The sequence below is a fragment of the Morone saxatilis genome, unplaced genomic scaffold (assembly GCF_004916995.1).
Source record: "Morone saxatilis isolate NCDOM2014 unplaced genomic scaffold, NCSU_SB_2.0 Contig8, whole genome shotgun sequence".
NCBI classification, from domain to species: domain Eukaryota; kingdom Metazoa; phylum Chordata; class Actinopteri; family Moronidae; genus Morone; species Morone saxatilis.
In genome coordinates this window covers 7,267,277-7,286,177 of record NW_023340257.1, presented here as the reverse complement: position 1 = coordinate 7,286,177, position 18,901 = coordinate 7,267,277, and the positions used below count along the sequence as shown (strand labels likewise).

General features: G+C 43.7%; 2 protein-coding genes across 6 annotated transcripts in view; one reads left to right on the top strand and one right to left on the bottom strand.

Annotated features, from left to right (window-relative positions):
- The window catches only part of git1 (G protein-coupled receptor kinase interacting ArfGAP 1), a 24,273-nt gene extending 10,723 nt beyond the window's left edge, over window positions 1-13,550 (top strand). For 2 of the 3 annotated variants that reach the window (XM_035679404.1, XM_035679403.1), the window contains 9 exons: window positions 255-352; window positions 1,288-1,399; window positions 1,721-1,845; window positions 4,226-4,378; window positions 7,170-7,250; window positions 7,708-7,784; window positions 8,260-8,436; window positions 9,293-9,356; window positions 9,510-13,550. In XM_035679404.1, coding sequence (XP_035535297.1) covers window positions 255-352; window positions 1,288-1,399; window positions 1,721-1,845; window positions 4,226-4,378; window positions 7,170-7,250; window positions 7,708-7,784; window positions 8,260-8,436; window positions 9,293-9,356; window positions 9,510-9,725 — 1,103 coding nt within the window. In that variant the 3' untranslated portion in view covers window positions 9,726-13,550. Of the gene's footprint in view, window positions 1-254; window positions 353-1,287; window positions 1,400-1,720; window positions 1,846-4,225; window positions 4,379-5,532; window positions 5,893-7,169; window positions 7,251-7,707; window positions 7,785-8,259; window positions 8,437-9,292; window positions 9,357-9,509 lie in introns of all 3 variants that reach the window. The other variant, XM_035679402.1, reaches the window with a different exon arrangement.
- A 343-nt stretch (window positions 13,551-13,893) lies between these two features.
- tp53i13 (tumor protein p53 inducible protein 13) overlaps window positions 13,894-18,901 on the bottom strand; it is a 6,750-nt gene continuing 1,742 nt past the window's right edge. For all 3 annotated transcript variants that reach the window (XM_035679405.1, XM_035679407.1, XM_035679408.1), the window contains 4 exons: window positions 18,115-18,243; window positions 16,677-16,871; window positions 15,446-16,535; window positions 13,894-15,262 (listed from right to left, as the gene is read on the bottom strand). In XM_035679405.1, the coding sequence (XP_035535298.1) occupies window positions 15,156-15,262; window positions 15,446-16,535; window positions 16,677-16,871; window positions 18,115-18,243 (1,521 nt within the window). In that variant the 3' untranslated portion in view covers window positions 13,894-15,155. The remainder of the gene's footprint in view (window positions 15,263-15,445; window positions 16,536-16,676; window positions 16,872-18,114; window positions 18,244-18,901) is intronic.

The window sequence follows — 18,901 nt, the reverse complement described above, 5'->3', positions numbered from 1 at the left end:
CCCCCCCCCTCACCTCTCTGCCCCCCTCCTCTCAGCCTAGCTTTTTGTCGCTGTCCCTCTATTCTCCATTGTGTTTCTGTCTGGCACTGTCTCACACAGATTTAATGTCAGGTGTTCTCTCACTCTGTTAAATAAGTCATTTTTTTCTGTGCCTGGAGGGGACAGAGCCCATGTTTCCGCCGCCAGCCACAACCATCACCACTACACACACACACACACACACAGAGACTTATTTTTCTTTTTTGTGTCTCCAGTGTGGCTTACGACCCAGAACCACAGCACTCTGGTAACAGAACGCAGCGCAGTGCCCTTCCTACCGGTCAACCCTGAATACTCTGCCACACGCAACCAGGTAAAACATACACACTAATTCATACACAAACCTCCACTGCAGATAATCACAGGTGGCATGCATATTCTTTTACCTGTATACAAAGACAAGATTAAGAAAAAAGAAGAAACTAAAGTGTAAGAAAAAAAACAGAGCGTAGAGATATGTTAGACTGACAGTGTATGTGTTTTTATGGGGAAGCTTAGAAAGAGTGTGAAATTGACAAGGGATGTTCTTCAGCTGTGAAAGAGGAGGAAAGATGTAATCCATCTGTGTTTGTCTCTCTCCCCTCACTCTGTCCCCCTCTTTCCCTCGCTCTCTGTGTGTGAGAGAGAAATCCCACATGTTCTCTCACATAGTTTCTCCTCATCTGTGTGGCTCATTGGTGTAAACATTGACTTTTAACACGAGCATACACACACACACGCAGAAAAAACACCCACATCGCCACGTTTGCTCTGCACTGATTGGGCAGTTCACTGTGGTCAGGAACTTGCTGTCTGTTTATGGTGGGAAACAAAAGAATCACACGCATTTAGAGTTGAACTTCTTGCCGTCTTTGTCTTTCAGAGTGGGGTGTTGTGAACAGCACATTGCATTGTGTAATAGTTGTGTGTTGTAGTTTAGCACTTCAGTGGAAAGTGACCTTTTTATTCTCTTCTATGGATGCCAGCATGCTAGTGTAATTGCACGGTTTATGTTTCTTTCCTCATGTTTGTGTATGTGTGTGCACACTTGTGATGATGTGTATGTGAGTGTGTGTGTTAAGTATGACAGTGTTTTTCCACAGCACATGGTCGTTTACCACAGTAGTCACACAGGCATTGAACCGCTGACTGTGGACTGGATTATATCCGTATTCCACTCAACTCATAATAGAACTTTTGAGATAAATTTCAGATGGTCGTGCCAGAGTGTGTGTATATATAATAATCAGAGACTCATTCTTCTCTCAGGGCCGCCAGAAGCTAGCCCGTTTTAACGCTCGGGAGTTTGCCACACTCATCATCGACATCCTGAGTGACGCCAAAAGGAGACAGCAGGGGAAAGGTCTCAGCAGCCCAACTGGTGAGACACTATGAGGAAGGCACGGAGAGAATAGGACTGAGGGCTGAAGGCAATTATAAAGCTTCTTAAAGAATAAAAACATGGGCATATAACTTAACCTAGTAACAAATATGGAAAGACACAGGTACTTTTCCAAATACCTTCTCTGCACAACAATAATGACATTTCAGAAGTAAATGTCATTATCATTGCAAGCATCCGCCAGGTCCAGCAATTTCGTGATGTAGAGAAAAATTCTGATTTCTTTATGATTTATTGTTTAAAGCGTTATATCTGTGCAAGATGGTTCCTAGATATATAAGCACATTTTTCCTTTTTTAGATCCATTGGATCTGGGCATTGATGATGACCAGCATGACTATGACAGTGTAGCCTCTGATGAAGACACAGACAGCGAGCTGACCACCCAGAACAACAACAACACACAACGCAGCAACCGTGCAAAGGTATAGTACCTAAACACACACAACTTATTTGGGGGAACTATTGTCTTGTCACATGCACACTTAGCACAAAGCTAAGACCTAGCTTTGATAAAATGCAACAACCTTTTCAAGATAAAATGTACTAATAAGCGCTACTAAAGGTCTGCACATGCTGACACACAAGTAGTTTTTAAATGTCATTCAACAATTCAGCCCTGTTCTTCTTACTTGCTTCTGGAACTATTAGAAAAGTAGTTCCGCCAGCTAGCAAAGCTTTTCCATGGTTTCCTTTTTTATGACTGCTTGTCCCAGCATGCTTTGCGGGGAGTGGCCACAGTCAGAGCAGCCACATAGCTCCTGAGTGACGACATCAGCTATTCTGGGTCCTTGTCAGAGAAGCATTGTTCATACAGAGAGAGAGAGAGAGTGTGTGTGTGTAGCAAGAGGGAAGAGAAGAGGCGATGGAACGAGAGTGAAAGAGAGGAAAATGGTGCAGATTGGGAGTGGTAGAAATGACAAAGCTAAACAACAGCTCAACCAGTAACTATCTCCTTTTCCTGTGGACGTGTTTAGCTCAGTGGGCAAAACTCTGTTAAACCACAAGTCAGAGGTTCCACTCCCATCTCCTCTTTAGAGCTGCATGCATTCATTATTGTGTTGTGCTTGTAAGGCTGAAGAATGGTATCAAATGTCACAGCATTCAAGGATTCAAGGAAATTATCATAACATCATACAACACAAAGGTTGTATAACGAAATGAAAGGTTTGCAGCTCCTTTCATGCTAAATGCTGGGGCCTGCCGGATGATATGGGTAAAAACATCACAAAGGGGGGATTATTTGTGATGCAATGTAATATAATGAGGCACATAACAACAAACTTATTGCATCTTAAAGATGTAATTCTCTGAAAAAACTATTAGCCATGATGATGATAAAACAAACATGTTTCCTTAAATCTGGAGAGCAGGATTTTTAGGGACAGGGCATCTTTTCAGAATTACACTACTTCATTATAATACTGTTTCGTCACAGATTTGACCTTTTAGTACACTTCTGAGATTTGCATATTGCACTTATCCATAGTGCGAGTTCGATAATATTTCGATTCAGTGTGCAGCCCTACTACATACATAGAAAAGGATAATTAAACTCATAGAATAACATAGAAAATAAATAAAATAAACCGATATACAGTCATTTATATATTCATATTTACATGAACGTATACACCCAGGAAATAATTCTGCAGTCCGTCTTTTGAATTTGCGACTGGAGAATGTAAACAGCAGCAATAAGATAATAATGATAATATGGTTTCATCTTCACATAAAAAAAACAGTGTCCATCCACTTTGACAGCATTTGAGCACTAAGCATCATCAGTGTAAATAACACAGAGTCCGCCTACTCTCGTCCTACGCACTGTCGCCTCCGAACACTGTCCGCCCATCGAGTGCTTGAGCCGAGATGTTGATGGAGCATGTCTCTGTAAAGATGTGGGCACAACAGTCTCCTGTCGTCTGGCCAGCCTGAGTCCCATTTTGTCCAGACCGGCTCCTGTCCGGCTCTCTTTCCTCTACTCTTGAAGCGAAAGCATGCGCTGTGGTGGAGCTTCCTTTTCCGATGTCTGTAGGCTGTTTCTGTCATAGGTAAAAGGTGTTTCAGCAATAAAGCTGAAAACCGAATAAGACAAAAACAAAAAAGGAGCTAACAAACCGACCGGAGCCCTTAAAAATCAAACCCAATCAGACATCATTCACTGATGTTTCAGCAATAAAGCCGAAAAAAATTATTAAAACGAAAATGTAGCAATTTTGAATGATCTCCATATACTTATGCAGCCGGTAGTGTACAGCGGTGGTATTATCCATAGTACTAAGTGGAGACATCAGAGTTACATAGACATGGATTGGGTTAGAGGTGCGTGAATAGTAAACTGCTTTGAATAATGGTGTAAGAAAGAGGTTTTAAATGGTTCAGTTTCAGGGTGTGGTATGGGACTGAGTTTGCTCCAGGGTCACAGGAAATGGGGGAAGATGGTGCATTGAGAACAAGAACTAAGGCTCTACTGTCTGTATGTGTGTGATCAGCCTCGGCCAGCATTCTTCCTCTCACACAGATGTAAGCTCTGTTTTATCCAGCTGACAAGGCACTGACTCACATATTCCCATATTACCACAGCATAATAACTGTATATCATAGGATGATGTCAACCTAAACCAGCATGCATGAGGTAGTTTGTAATAACACACAGAAAAGAGGTTTTCCACATGGGTTTATCTTCACAAGCCTCATGATGTTTGTTTCCTCACTTTGTCTACACTTTTCTGTCCACCTCTTTGTGTTTCTGTCTGTCTTTCTACCCGTTTGTCCGCCTGTCTGTATGTCCTATCAATCCAGAGTATGGACTCGTCAGACTTGTCAGACGGTCCCATCACACTGCAAGAGTACCTGGAGGTGAAGAAGGCCCTGGCCTCCTCAGAAGCCAAGGTGCAGCAGCTGATGAAAGTCAACAACAACCTGAGCGAGGAGCTCCGGCGGCTCCAGAAGGAGGTAGGGAGTATGGAGGGGGGGGTGAAAGGACGAGCAGAGAAAAATCAGGCAAATACGATCAGAGGGTCAACATGTGCAGAACCTCAACCACAACAGAATGTAGAGAAATACAGAGCAGGAGCTTATACTCAATGTGTTATTTCTTTAGCTTATTTATTAAGAGAGGAGAGCAACAGGGGGCAGGAAAGAGAGATGGCACGATGCAAGAAAGGTCAGCGTGAATTGTTTCTCAGATAGGTGAACGTGAAAATCAAAAGTGAAAATGTTGGATTATGAAATCATATAGAGGATGATGCCGAGATTGAAGAACACACAAGACAAAGTGACAAAGACAAGTTGGCAGAATGAGAAGGAACAATTGATTCAGACAGAAGGAGGGCAGGATGATGGAGAGACAAGTGAATATTTGAATATTTTTGTGAGCTGATGTATTTTTCCTGACAGGGTGTCATTTTCCTACACTGTTGTCTAAGGAAGATGTATTTGGTGACAGCTTCTCACTGTTATTCAGTAACTAAACCAGTTGTCATTATCATGTGGAGAGGGGTTGCTACAAATACCCGTTCTCATTTTAGCTGTCGTATTTAGTTTAGACAGTTTTCACTTAATAACGCTCATTTGTTCTTCATTGTCACTTCATTTGGTTTCCTGTGAGTCATCATCACTAGCTCATTGTGTTCATTAGTGGCTGCCAGTGTCAGCTTATGACCCGTGTTTCATTGCTGTGTTTGTCACTTGACTGAAGATTAGTGAAGAGTTGAGGCAAACGTGTGCACACTCACACTGCAGAAAACCAATAATGTGGTCAAATGAGATGGTAGTCAACAGCACCTTAGTGCAGGTGAGCCCTCATTTCCCTTCACTGACCCTTGAAAACAAACTATGTATATACTGTATATACAGGTATGTAGCCTCCCACCCCATTCCCAAGACTAATAACTGCCTCAACATGTAACCTACTGCAGTCTTTACCACACATTCCCTCCCTCCCCACTACTGATATGAGTTAATATGTATGAGCCTTTTACTGTAACTGTGATTGTGGATGCTTGTCTTTGACCATTCAGTTGACACCCCCTCCCTTCCCTTTAACCTCTCCATGTCCCTCCCTCCATCCTCTCATCCCTCCCTGCTCCCTTCCTCCTCTCCTGTAGATCACGCGGATGCAGACAGAGAACAGTGCGCTGCGGGGGGGCCAGCAGGCTGGGGGGCCAGCTGGCCATGGGGTAGGGGGGCCTGGCGGAGGAGGAGGAGGAGGAGGGGGAGGAGGCCACTGGCAAGGGGGTGGGATGAGAGGAGGAATAGGCGTAGGGGGTCTGGGTGGGTTCGGGCCAGGAGCTGACCCCCCGGGGCTCTCGGTGCCCTCCTCTGTCGCCCCCCACTCCCATCCCCACCGGAGGGACCGCCAGGCCTTCTCAATGTACGAGCCAGGGGCGGCTCCCGGCCCCACGGCCCATGGCCCCCCAGCCTTGGACTCCCTGGCAGCCCGCCTGCAGCCCCTCAACACAGCCAGCGTAAGTTAGATCTCCCCCGGCCCCTTCTACTTCCCACCTTCCTTTTGGTGGCCCTGATTGGCTCTCTTTGCCCTGATTGATGGGTTATAGCCCAATTCTGATCTCTCCATTTCTCCCTTCGGCTTTCTCTCTCCCTGCATCTCAGTTCCCGATCCTTCTCTTTGAAAGGTCCAGTTGTGCATGATCCCCATTTAAATGTGACAGCACGTATTTGTCTCAGAACAATGACCATAATATAGCACCATAAGGGGGAAGCACATAAGTGTGACTTAAAGGAGAAAGATGGAAAATAGGGATTGTGTTGTCTGTTTGGTTGCCTGGTAACACCTCTGATTTCTCCGCTCTCTAGCCTGCTCTGCACCGTTTAACCTTTACGTTTTCAACCCTTGTTAACCTCCCAGATAGCTCCCCTGCTTCTGGACAGTTGCTTAATGTAGGAGTTACTCACACACATACGCGAGTGCACACACACACACAAAGGGAAAGTCCGAGCGATGTCTCTGTCTCTGGTAAAGCAGCTGATACAACAGACAACTAGGTGACCAGTTAGAACTTGGAGCAGCAGCTTTTAGCCTACAGCAACACATATAAAGCTACAGTACCCAAACACACCACCCGTCACCACCACTGTCAACCTTCTGTGGACCTCCATGGAGCCGTTCAGCTCACCATCTCCGTACACAAAGATTTACCTGTTTGTCTGTTTTCTTTCTGTCTGTCTGTCTGTCTCTTCACCTGTCTGTCCCTTGCTCACTGCAGTGCAGCCGTGCATCCTTTGGATGTAAGCATTCTGTCTGTCATTGCATTGTTTGCCATTTCATCAAATGTAGGATTTGCTCACATGCAACTATGCACCACTTCTGCTTATTATGCATTCTAATAATGGAGATCAACATTAGTGTAAAACATACGTAGTCCTGTTTAGATCCCCTGTGTGATGTATAGCTGTTCATCACTAGTTAGTTTAGCTGCGAGCGTTCTTTGAATTTAAGTGTAGATATCTATAGAGGCTTGTAGTCTTGATGGGATGATGGGCGAGCTGCCGAGTTGATCTGACGCTGCTCTCACTGGCTCATTCATCTTGTTTTTCTGCTGATTATATAAAAAAAACATCTCTTCTCTCTGTCCCCACACTCTTTTGTTCATGTTTCTTCATCCATCTCTTTCTGCTAATCTTTCATTCCCCTCTTCATCTCTTTGTCCACACATCTCCCCTTATCTCTACCCTTCCATCTCTCTCTCCCTCTCTCCATCCTTGTGTTCCCCTCTTTTCACAGGTAAGGAAGGGTGGTACAGGGGGTCCGACGCCATATGGAAGCCAGCATCTGTCTGGATCTACAGAGATGGGCAGATATATGGTGAGCTCTTCCAGGTTACAGTTTACATGCTGCCCTCAGTCCATTTAGAAAGTCCAGATTACAGGATTACATTGTTTTGTCTCCTAAAATACTGTAAGGGCTTGGAATATTGACCCTAATCCTGCATTTTTAGTACAGAAAACCTCTCATGATCCTGTTGGAAAGGTCTACACTACTGTGTTTAAAAACCAAACTTCCCTTTACTCAAATTTGACTGTAAAATATTTTAGAGAAGCAACCAGAATGAATATTTAGAGAGTCAAAACTGTTTATTTGAAACAACTCCAACAACAACAATGAAGTCTATGTCATTTAGTGGACATAATAATAATCCCCTTCACTGAGAACAAAGACTTGAACTTTGTGGGGTGCTCTGCAGGAGTGAACAGCTGGGGAGTTTTGGTGAGGTGGGTGATTGCACTGATGGACCATGGTTTTGCTGTGTTTCCCTCTCCAGGTCTCGAAACCAGAGAAGCACGGCAGTGGCACTGACAGCGACTATGACAACACACAAACATACGACCTCTCGCTAAGGTCAGACCAACTGCAATACACTGTACTCCCAAGGATTGTGTTTAATCTGTAGTTTTTTGGAAAGAGTTTTACTAATTGTTAGTACCAAATTCCTGCTTTTCCTGTGTTATAATTCATATTTGAGAAGATCATTTTATTCTGAAACTAGAAGATAATGCCATAGGACATAATTGAGATTATTCGTCATCTAAAGCCCTTAAACTATTTGCAAATGAGTTAATATTTTGTCATTAAATCACCATTACAATTTGTTCCCAAAATGGATATGTCAAACAAAAAATTTGGTACATTTAGTTCACACATTGATATGGGGGTTAATGATCTTTACTAACAGTTGTTAATGAGGAAAAACAGGCGGTCTCTTGAGATGTTGAACACACACTGTGTTGAGATGATAAATGGCCTCTGTGGCTTTCAGCTCTCCGCTTTAGCCCAAGGTGTTAATTAAACTGTATTTATGTGTTTCTCTTGTCAGTATGGGCCGCAGCAGTGAGGAGGAAGGCCGTGGCGATTCTGAGGAGGGAGGCGGTGGGGAGTCAGGGGAGCCGGACCCCACCCTGCCCTGCACAGAGGATGTCATACTGAAAACTGAGCAGGTGACCAAGAACATCCAGGAGCTGCTCAGGGCCGCTCAGGAGTTCAAACACGACAGGTAGGTGTGAGACGCCCAGTACACTCATTCTTTACTCAAGAAGTACAGATACCTGTGTAAAAAAAAAGACTCGGTTGGTTTCTCTAAAGGACGTTTCTGCCGACTGTTTCTGTGCAAAACTAATTTTGGTGTTATTTGACTATACTAATAGCAAGAAAAATGTCCTGAACTGGATTAGAATATAATCATACATTAACTATAACGAAGTATTGTTTCAAGAGCAGCAACTGTAAAGTTTACACAGCAAAGCTGTTCCCAGCCCTCTGTCCTGCAGAGGAGAGGACAGAGACGCACGACCGCAAATGACAGCAAAACATGGCAACACGAGGTTCAAACTGTGACTCCTTTTTTAAAATGTAGTAGAATGTACAGATGTTTGTGTATAAATTTAGGGGGTAAAAGTAAAAAGTTGTCATACTCAAGTAAAGTACCTGAAAAAACTACTGAAGAACAATCAGTAAGTATTTGTACTTTGTTAATTCCCACCTCTGAAGACGCCACACAGATAGTACTAAAAATATTTTGTCTGCCTTAGACTAATCACTACTAATTATATCCTTGCTGACAAGTTATCCTCTTAAATGGATAAAACATTGAGAAGTCACAGGAACATCTAGCACCAACCATCTTTTTTTTAAACCTGAGATTCTATTACATTTATACACCCTTATTAACAGCTGCACCGGCAAGTTGGTGTCTAGCTCAGTCAGAGAACGGCCATTGTTGAGGGGATTCAAAATTGTGCACTCATGGTGTGTTACACAGATTGCGTGTATATTCAATTGCCCATAAAGATTAGTCCAAAGTGTCATCCTGTCAGCTACTAGTTCAAATAACAAATTTCTCTCCTCTTTAGTTTTGTTCCATGTTCCGAGAAGATCCACTCCGCTGTCACTGAGATGGCCTCACTCTTTCCCAAAGTGAGTTCCCTGCACTTATGTTTCATTTCTCCCGTTGTGTGTCTCTTTTTCTCTTTCTTTGTCTGCTTTGCTCTCTTTATCTCGCTTGATCTGTTTACATCCTCCTCCACCTACCATGTGAGTTCAGTTTTGATTCCCTTCATTTCTCCGTAGCGGCCAGCGTTGGATGCGGTCCACTGCTCCCTCCGCCTGTTGGCTTCCAGTGCCTCGCGGTTGCAGGTGGAGTGCCGCAAGGCGGCGCCCTCGGATCCTGGGGCCCCTGCAGTGGACTACCAACTCCTCACTCAGCAGGTCATCCAGTGCGCCTACGACATCGCCAAGGCTGCCAAGCAGCTGGTCACCATCACCACTCGTGAGAAGAAACAGTGACCTAACAAATGCATGGATGGATGGAGAGGGAAGAGGGAGAGGGAACAGATCAATGCATGGGTGGGCTAAGAGGGATGGGAGGGGCTTCCAGGAGAGGAAGAAAGAGGGGGGAAATATGATCACACTATAGATGGGAGGATGAGGGAGGGGGAGTGATCGAGAGAATGATGGGTGCGATGAGGAAAGGAAAAGTTTGGAATATGCATGGAAAAGGAATCAGATGGAAGCAAAGAGAATTGATTGTTGTTGACCGAAAAAAGGAGAAATTCCACAAGTGTGGAAGTAAAAGTAGGGAAGGACGAGGGGACGGATCCAACATGGAAACTACAGCCTGCTGCAACCTAAATAAACTGTTGGGATCAGATGTGTACAATAAACCGCTTAAACTGTGATAAGCGTACGTGAAATACAATGGTGGCGATGTACAGTGAACTGGATCCTGATGTTACCGCTTTATTTATTCTCACCTGTCACTCGTCGTCCCTCCCTCTCCCCGTTTACCTGACCCAGGGAGGGAGGAAGTGTATGCTGCGAGAGAGGGAAGCAGATCAGACCAACCGTGACGTACTCCTCACCATCTCCGTCCCGCCGTCCTGGGAGGAGTCAGGACGTTTCCCCTCTCTGTTCCTCTCTCTCTTTCTCTCTCCAACCAGGCCCTCCCTGTTTCCTATCCCGTCTCAGACAGGATGAGCTCCCGGTGCAAAGAAGGACCCCTCTTGGGGGGGACCCATCTAGCTCCACCCCACTCCACACCCCACCCAGGCTCTCAGATGCTTCCTCCTGGGTTAGCTTTTGCAGGGGGCTGCAGCTTTTCTCCAACCCATCACCCCCCCCTGTTGTTGGTGGTACACAGCATGATCTGGCATGTTTTCATTTCTTTACTTTCTCTTCTTTTTGTTTTTTTCTTCTTTTTGAATATGCAGATTGTTGTGGTCTGCACCTCTGAGGACAGAAATTACTGACAAAACAAACACTTACACTGGAATAATTGTGATTTATTGTTGTTTATCATGCCTATTGTTTTTTTTTTTGTATTGATATTTTTACGGACTGTCATCTTGATTTAACTGTTTATGTATGTTTATTTTATTGTCTCAAATATGATTCTCATTTAATGGAATAGGGAGACAGGTGATGAGTATGTGCTCAACCTCTTACTGGGATTTAAGTACATGTGCACACACACACACACACACATAAAGAAGTAACCTGTGAAATGGTCCTCAGCATTTCTCAAGCACTCTTTGTCTGGGTGACACTTGAGTTGTTTTGTTGTTTTCATGTTATATTATGTCCTGTGGCCAAGGGGCTGAACAGTTGCCAAAGGGGAGAGGGTTGTAGGGGGAGGTTTGTTTTTGGTTTTGATTTTCCGTCAGACCGAAAGCCCCTTGGTACAATATGACAGGACCTGGATCAAAATGCTCTTTTAATGCATCCTCAGCTGTCTGTTTGGGTCTGATTTATCTTACCAATTGCCTCATCTAACAGAGCCAGTGGAATCATCTCAGAATCAATCCCACATTCATTTTTTTTGCTGTGCCAAGCAGGATAATAACATTTGGTGTAGGTCGTGTACGAGGATGTTACCCGCCCCCTCCCAGTCTCGCTTTAAAGCAGTATGGTATTTACATGGCGGGTGCAGTCCCTGGGTGCTTGTGTTACGCAGCAGCCCTTATTTACATGCATGTAAACAAATGGTTCAGTCACATTAAGTTGATACACATACTGGTATGTTGCAGTTAAGCTTTAAGTAGTCCTGTGGAAAGCAGACACACCCAGCAACCTGGAAAGTAAATACGGTGAGAGATACTCATCACATCATTTCATCTGAAATGGATTTAGCCACCTCACGTGGGCTTGATGTAGCTCGCAATGTAGTATCTTCACTTGTCCGACTGTCTGGCAAGCACAGCGAGGCCCAGGTTCTGTTTAATCGATTGATTCTCTGTCACGGCCTGCTGATCTGGGCCACGGAAGTTGTGACTTCTAGCTCACTGTCTCTGAACTCTGCCAATGGGGAGACAGCATTGGGAACAAAGATGTTTTTTTCTTCGTTTGTTTGTTTTTTCAAAAAGATAGCGCACTTAGCCTACTGTAGGTTTAAAGCTTGTTGTACTGTGCCGAACAAAATATGGTCGTATCTGTAACAAAGGATGCAGACGGGACCTACTAAGTCTTTCCTAGCTGCCACGAGGACCGTCCTCTTCTAGTTTAGATTCACCTCTAAACCCTTCTCCAATGACCGGCTGGTTTCTCAAAGTGTTTGCGGCTTTAATAGTTGGTTGTTCTTGCATCGGTCTATTCTATATTCACACGCAGTAGGCCTCTGCACATTAAATTTACTCGCCTGAAACAGACCTCATCCTTCACACAGCGGTTACATCTCAATCTCTTCCTTGTATGGCTGCCTTTTCGCAAGAAGCAATTAGACCTTAATTAGCCCCAAACACTTTGAGAGATTGACGCTAGACCTCCTTCAGCACTTCTCTGTCCACTTTATTCATGTTTTATCTTTCACTTTTGCCCCCCTATCATCGCTTGGGGTCTCTGACTGTCAGCGTTTGTCAGTCTCTCACAAGATTGCACGCGTCTCTGCAGGGGAGGTGGGATTGTTTGCTCTGTTGCCTGTCAAAACAAATCGTGTCCCGAAGACTCATGAAATGTATCAATGTTTGCTATCGAATGCCTTTGGACATCATCATCTCCTCTTTGATTGGCTGAGTTGCAGTGATGTACCGACTGCTGGAACGACAGCAACCACACACACTGACACGCACGCACGCACACACGGGGGGGGGGGCAGCAGAGTAAAGCTTGTCCCTTCAATCATGATTGCCCAAGTTTTAGATTAGAGCCATATCTATGAACGTATATTTTCATGCTATATTTTATATTAAGCTATATGTTAGGGTTATGTCTGCGAGATATTTATGTCCATTTGTTGGTCCAAGTGGGCTTCAGGCCACAGAATCTATTCACCAAATCTTCTTTCAGCTCTTTAGTCTTGACACCAATGTACTTGTAGATATTTTGAGTCTCGTGAGTATGGTTATGCTGTGGTATTACCCCCTGATGTAGTTAGATTGTACATATTATCGATCCCACTGGAATCCACAGGAAGCGAAGCGCGAGAACAACGAGTTTGATGTAGGCGATTACTCAACAGTGTGGTCTAAGTTGCACTATTTTCAAACACCAGCTGGGTGGAGTAGGATCTACATTATGTACTGCACTCTCCCAAAGGTCTTAGTTCAAGTACATTAGGTGCAGGATGCGGGGTTTGAATTCGGGATGGGGGGGGGGAGGGATAGGAAAGGTCTGAAGCGCACTTCGGCTTAGCACTACAGTCATCTCAAAAAGGGCGGGAGGAGGGTCTTAAAATGCACATGGCCCAGTCCTTCCCCGAGTTAGTAGACACTGCGTAGGATGCCTCTAGTATGAATGTTAAATGCTTCCATCGGTTCATGTCCAACACACTTTCTACACCTTCATCATTCAGCACATACTTTCCAACTTCACACAACAACACACACCCTCAACTTATCAGTCGGACCAAGCCTTGTACAAGTACAAACATTAAATTTGCAGCGAGTGAATTATACACACACACTTCTGATAGTCAGCCATTGGCAGTGCACTGTGGCCTGTACTGTTGCTGTCCCTGTGTTTCTTCACAGCTCTACACTTTGGGAGATGGGTGACGGGAGAGTTATCTTTTAACAGAAGACGTTAAAAACTGTATAAAGTAGAGAAAACAATGACTTAAAAAGGTCAATCGTAATGGAAACTCATAAGCTGTACATTTGTAATAAAATAGTAAAACAAGTTGTGGGTCTGCCTCTTCAGTTTCTCCATACTGTGTGGATGCTTACTGTAATAGGGGCAGGTGTGTGTTTACATGTCTGTAATGTGTAAGGACAGTTTCAGTCAGTACCCAAACCTTTCAGTATTAAGGGTAAAGTTACCAGATCCATGCTGATGATTTTAGCAAAGAGAAAGACAAACTTCACCATGGTGAGGAAATCAAATACAGCTTTGTATAAGTTGCATAACAGCTGGAAGTCTAATATCAATAAAAAATTAGAAGCAATGATTTTATAAACTGACCAAAATGTAACGTTTTTAATTATTTCATGCCATTAACTTGCATTTTGCCTAAATTTGATGTCCCCCCCCCCCACCATGATGTCATTAAGCCACATTTCATTTTATTCATTAAAAGATGATGTGATTATGTCATTGGATTTTCTGAGTCTGCTGAATATTTGTTTGTTCTTCACTTTACAAAGATAATTAACTATTTTGTTTTGTTGAGCTGGTTCTACACTCAACCCTCAGTTTGCTCATGAGGACATTGCAGCAGAGCCTCACAAGAAAAGTATATAGTTACAATGACAGGAACATATTGCATGTCTGTTTTCAAATCAATAAAGCCATATTTTTACTACACATGGTTGTAAAATGAGTTTGAGCAAGAACGAGAAGTCGAGTCAATTTAGAAAGTATCTTCATTACATTGAGCGCTTAAAGGTTTGCTGCTCAATACAATATTGGCTGATATTATGTTATTGGACCTTTTAAACACTCAAATATTGATCCTGGCATCAGTCCGGCTATAACTGCTCAGATACTAACATCAACTTTTGGTGCAAAGAGACAGGAGAAAACATGCTGACATCCACAACAACTGTTTCAAACAGCAGCAGTCCACACATTCAACGCTTCTGTGAAATGTATTGTCCTTGTAAATCCTTCTGGAAAACCTGTCCAAAAACCCTTCAAGGTTCAGCTATTCACATGTTCGTACCATTGGATGACGACAAGACACAAACTGCACACAGCGTTGCTTAGAACAGCAACTTACATATTCACATACAAGACTTTCACAGGTGAAAGCAACATGGCGGTACTATAGAACTACTTATAAACAGAACCAAACAATGACAATAATCCTAGGATAGAAAAATGGACCTTAACTGGAGACTTGATATTGATTGTAATACATGGAGTGAACAAAATGAGGCGTATACACTGTGTGATGTGTAGGAGAGTATGATCACATATACTGTATTTTAAAGTCATTTAAAGAAATCTGAGGGTCACTAAATACAACCTGAGGGCTTCTCTTTGGACTGTTGACGTAATCTTTTTAAATCTATGGCAGTGTTCATTTAAATTTGTTAAGAAATGATTTACCTCTGTGTTCTGGCTGTTTACAATACAACGCTTATTTTGGATGCTCAAAAGAAATGTTTTTTTCTGTTCTGCGTTCCATGGCTTCCTTCACAAGAAGAAACAGATATAAGAATCTAAACAGTCCATATGCAACCAATGAGAGAGGGCCTCGTTTGTCTCTCACAGTCCAGTATTCACCTCCTCTACATGCATTGAGACTTGGTTGCATTCTTGAGGGCTGTTTCCTTCATTTTTCTACGGATGTTCATCTGAGCTGGAGGAGCTGGGCAGCAGAACACACTCCTGTCTTCTGCATCTTTTCCGCCTCCTCTTTGCAATTCGTAGCCTCCTGCGGATCACATCTACAGGACACACACACACACAAAATATGAAATAAGCTACTTAAGAATATAAACAAAGACACCCTGTTTCCTCCACCTGAGGTTATGTTTGTCTGTTGTCTTAATTAGCAAGATTCCCCTCCACTTAAAATGGACGTTTGAGCTTCTCTGTGCAGAATGAGGTCTGTGCTGTTTGACGCCTACCTGCCACGCTGTCGTAGTCCTGCTGTGGGTCGTGCCAGTAAAGACTGGGCATGGTCCTCCAGTGGCGGTACAGGCGCGTGTGAAGCACGGACAGGGTTAGGAGAACCAGCAGGAAGCCGAGCGCCGCTGCTGCCCACACCGCCTCGTCTGTCCTGGGGGTCCTCGGCAACCCCTTATTCACAGCGGCGGCTCGGGCCTCGGCCCCCAAGTCCTCGTCGCATTCACAGCGTTCGCCTGCTTTGCAGCTGTCACAATCGTGGCTGTTGGGCACGTAACTGAGCGGCTGTGGGTTTGGGTTTTGCTGCGGCTGGGAAAGAGGATCTGACTGGGATTTGGAAACTGATTCAAAGCCAGTCTTTTGACTTTTGTGGTGAGAGTGTTTGCCACTGTGTGTTTGCTTATGTTCCAGCTCTCTCTCTTTAACATCTACTACTTCATTATCCTTCATCATGCCATCTGCTGCGCTGTCTTTATCAGAGTCTTTCTCTTTGGACCCTTTCATGCGGTGTTTAACAGAGTCTGTACCTTCGTCTTTGGAGTTGAGGGACAGGGCTTCAGGGCTGGCAGTATGGTTACGTTCATTGTTCACACCATCTGCAAGAACATCCAACCCAGCAGAGGGGTTTGGGTTTTGGAGGGTAGTGTGTTTTAGACTTGGATTCTGTGCTGCTGTCTGTACCGTTAACCTGCTTTTCTGGGACTCCGTTGATCCTACAGAGTCAGTTCGGAGTGCAGTCTCAGGCATATTTGACCCCAAAGGAGTTGTGGGCCTGGGTGTAAGGCTCTGATTTATGTTTTGGATCTTAGACTGAGAGGGATCTTCCTTCAGGCCCGGAGGATCCGAGAGAGTCCTGTTCCGTAGAGGAGAATCTTCTGGTGGTCCAAGCGTGCTGTTGTAGCTCTGACCGTCCCCTGTCCTGCTGACGGTAGTTCTGTCGTCTGTCTGTACAGCTGCTCTTATCTGCCTGATTTTGCCTCTATCTTTAATTGGTTTCAAGCTTTCCTTCTTCGTGTTGGACTCTAGCTCTGCCTCCATTGCTCCATTCAGCAGGGAAGAGACGGTCTGCTCACAGCATCGCCCCAGAGACTCCTGGGGATTTACAGTAAGAGCGACTTAAAGACAACTACAGGACTACAGAAATGACTGTTCTATGTTGCTTTTATTGCGGTGCATGTAAAATAACTGCTAATTAATCAGAACAATATCAGCACAGTCTGAAAGTCTCCAAACCTTCATTTTTGCGGAGTGTTTCTCTGGATGTGCATGTTCAGCTGACCAGGTTAACAGCAGGTTGTACTTCCTGCTCAGGCGCACACCACCAAACTCATTTGCTCTGGATGCTGTGGTCTCCAGCCAATCACAGACGTCCGAGGAGGCCACTGTGGTCAGCTCCAAGGTGCGACCCCAGGACACCAAGGCTATTGGCTGAACAGAGCAAACAACACACTCAACAAGGACCAACAACAATCCGGCAAAACCACAAGGATTTGGCGAGACAACACATTATGTAATAACTAGTATTTGACAACTGCAATTTAGAATAAGTGAGCTACTCTTTAGGTCGCACCTAATTATTTGTAATGGCTTTAATGTGGACAAGCCAACAGAACTGATTATATTTCAGATCAACAGTACCAGGCTCCTACTTATACAACTACTATCTATGTACTAACTCCCTATGAGCCGCTCCCTCAGACCAGCTGATGGTGTTTTTCTGGTCGTTCCCAGAGACAGCCTGGTGACCAAAGGCAATCTGGGTTTTGCAATCTGGGCCCCCAACTCTGGAATGACTCACCTCCTGAGATTAGGCTTGCTATAACTGCCACTGGTTTTATATCTCTCCTAAGAAGCTTTTCTCTCTGTGTGAATCTTATTTTATTTCAATTATTTATTCATATTTTGTTGGTTTTTTGTGAAGCACTTTGTAACACTGTTTAGAAAAGAGCTACGCAAATAAAATGTACTTATTCTTCTTCTTATTATTCCTGTTATTATTGTTGCTATTATTAGCATTATCATTATCACTATTATTAACATTAGTAGTAGTAGTAGTTTTTCCAGTACACCTGCCAATGTGTCCCTGAAAACAACTCTCCCACAGCTGTGCCTAGTTTCATGCCTTACGCGCCAACTTATAAATCATTTGTTATTTTGTTTGACATAGCTTAATGAAAACCAAATGTTTTGTTGTTGTTTAAGATATTTGTATTTTTTAGTAATAAAAGTCCTAATAAATGATAACAGGGACAAAAACGCTACCTACTGTATATTAATGCTTCTCCTAAAACAGTGGTGTTTACAGGGCTCCCGCACCTTCTTATACATCAAATTCAAGAACACAATGTGGTCCGTGTATAATGAAGTCGACTTTCAAGTATTTCAAGCCTCTGCGGAAACCATGTAAGTATCTTTCACACTTACATGAAGGTTGTTAAAACCTTAAACGTGGAGTAACAGTTACCTGATAGGCCTGGTCTTTGCTCAGTCAATACAAAATAGGTCTATCTGTGAAAGCGTGGCGTTGAGTTACACCTTCTGCTGTGCTCAGGTATTACAGCTAACAAAGTAAAGACGTCAAAGTGTGCAAAGTTCAATTCATTTCCACCAGTGAACCGAAATATGTAGACTTACTGCTTTTTGTGGGTCAGAGCTAAAGAGTTTGTCTCACCGTGTCTGTATTGAGCTGTGGATGTGGGGTCATGATGTAGTCTGGCAGGCAGGAGCGGGCCAGGGCGGACAGAAGGAGACGCTCGTGGAGAGGAGCACAGGGATGGTAGAGCAAAACAGTAGCTGCATGCTGGAAAATACAGGAATACACAATCACAGGCACACGTGACTATCAGTGTAAGAGCTTACAATAATGTTAATAATTGTTTTTCAACTGACAAAGATTCCTCGGGGGGGAAATGTCTGCTTTCCTTTGTGGAGGAAAAACAGCTGACAACCACCAATTAATGTGTTAAACCAACAGTGATCTACAGTGCATTCTGGTCTACAATGGTCCATTAATATAAATCCCAGACATGCTATTACCATTTGTTAAATCCCTGATAATCAAGGAAATCCGTGTTCAGCAGGTACAATGTGAGTGTTGACAGACTTCTTAATTTAGGTCACAAGGAAACAATACGCCGATTGTGTCAGACGGACTGGGAAATAAAACAAAAGGGACTGTGGTCAAACTGGTAACAACTGATCCGTCAGTCTGTCTACAACCACTGAACTCCTCTATGCTTCTGTCAAGCCCATTTGTCAAAACGATGGCATCTTAAGGAAAATAAATAAGGCATTTGAACATCCAAAAATGCACCACAGTACCATGTTATAACACAGCTTCTACATAATATATGGAGCCATGGCATTATTAGTGGCATTTGAGGGTGCCTATTGGTGTGGCATGAAGCAACCACTAAAGATCATGTTGATGTAAAAATAAACGTTAGTCTCGTCACTGA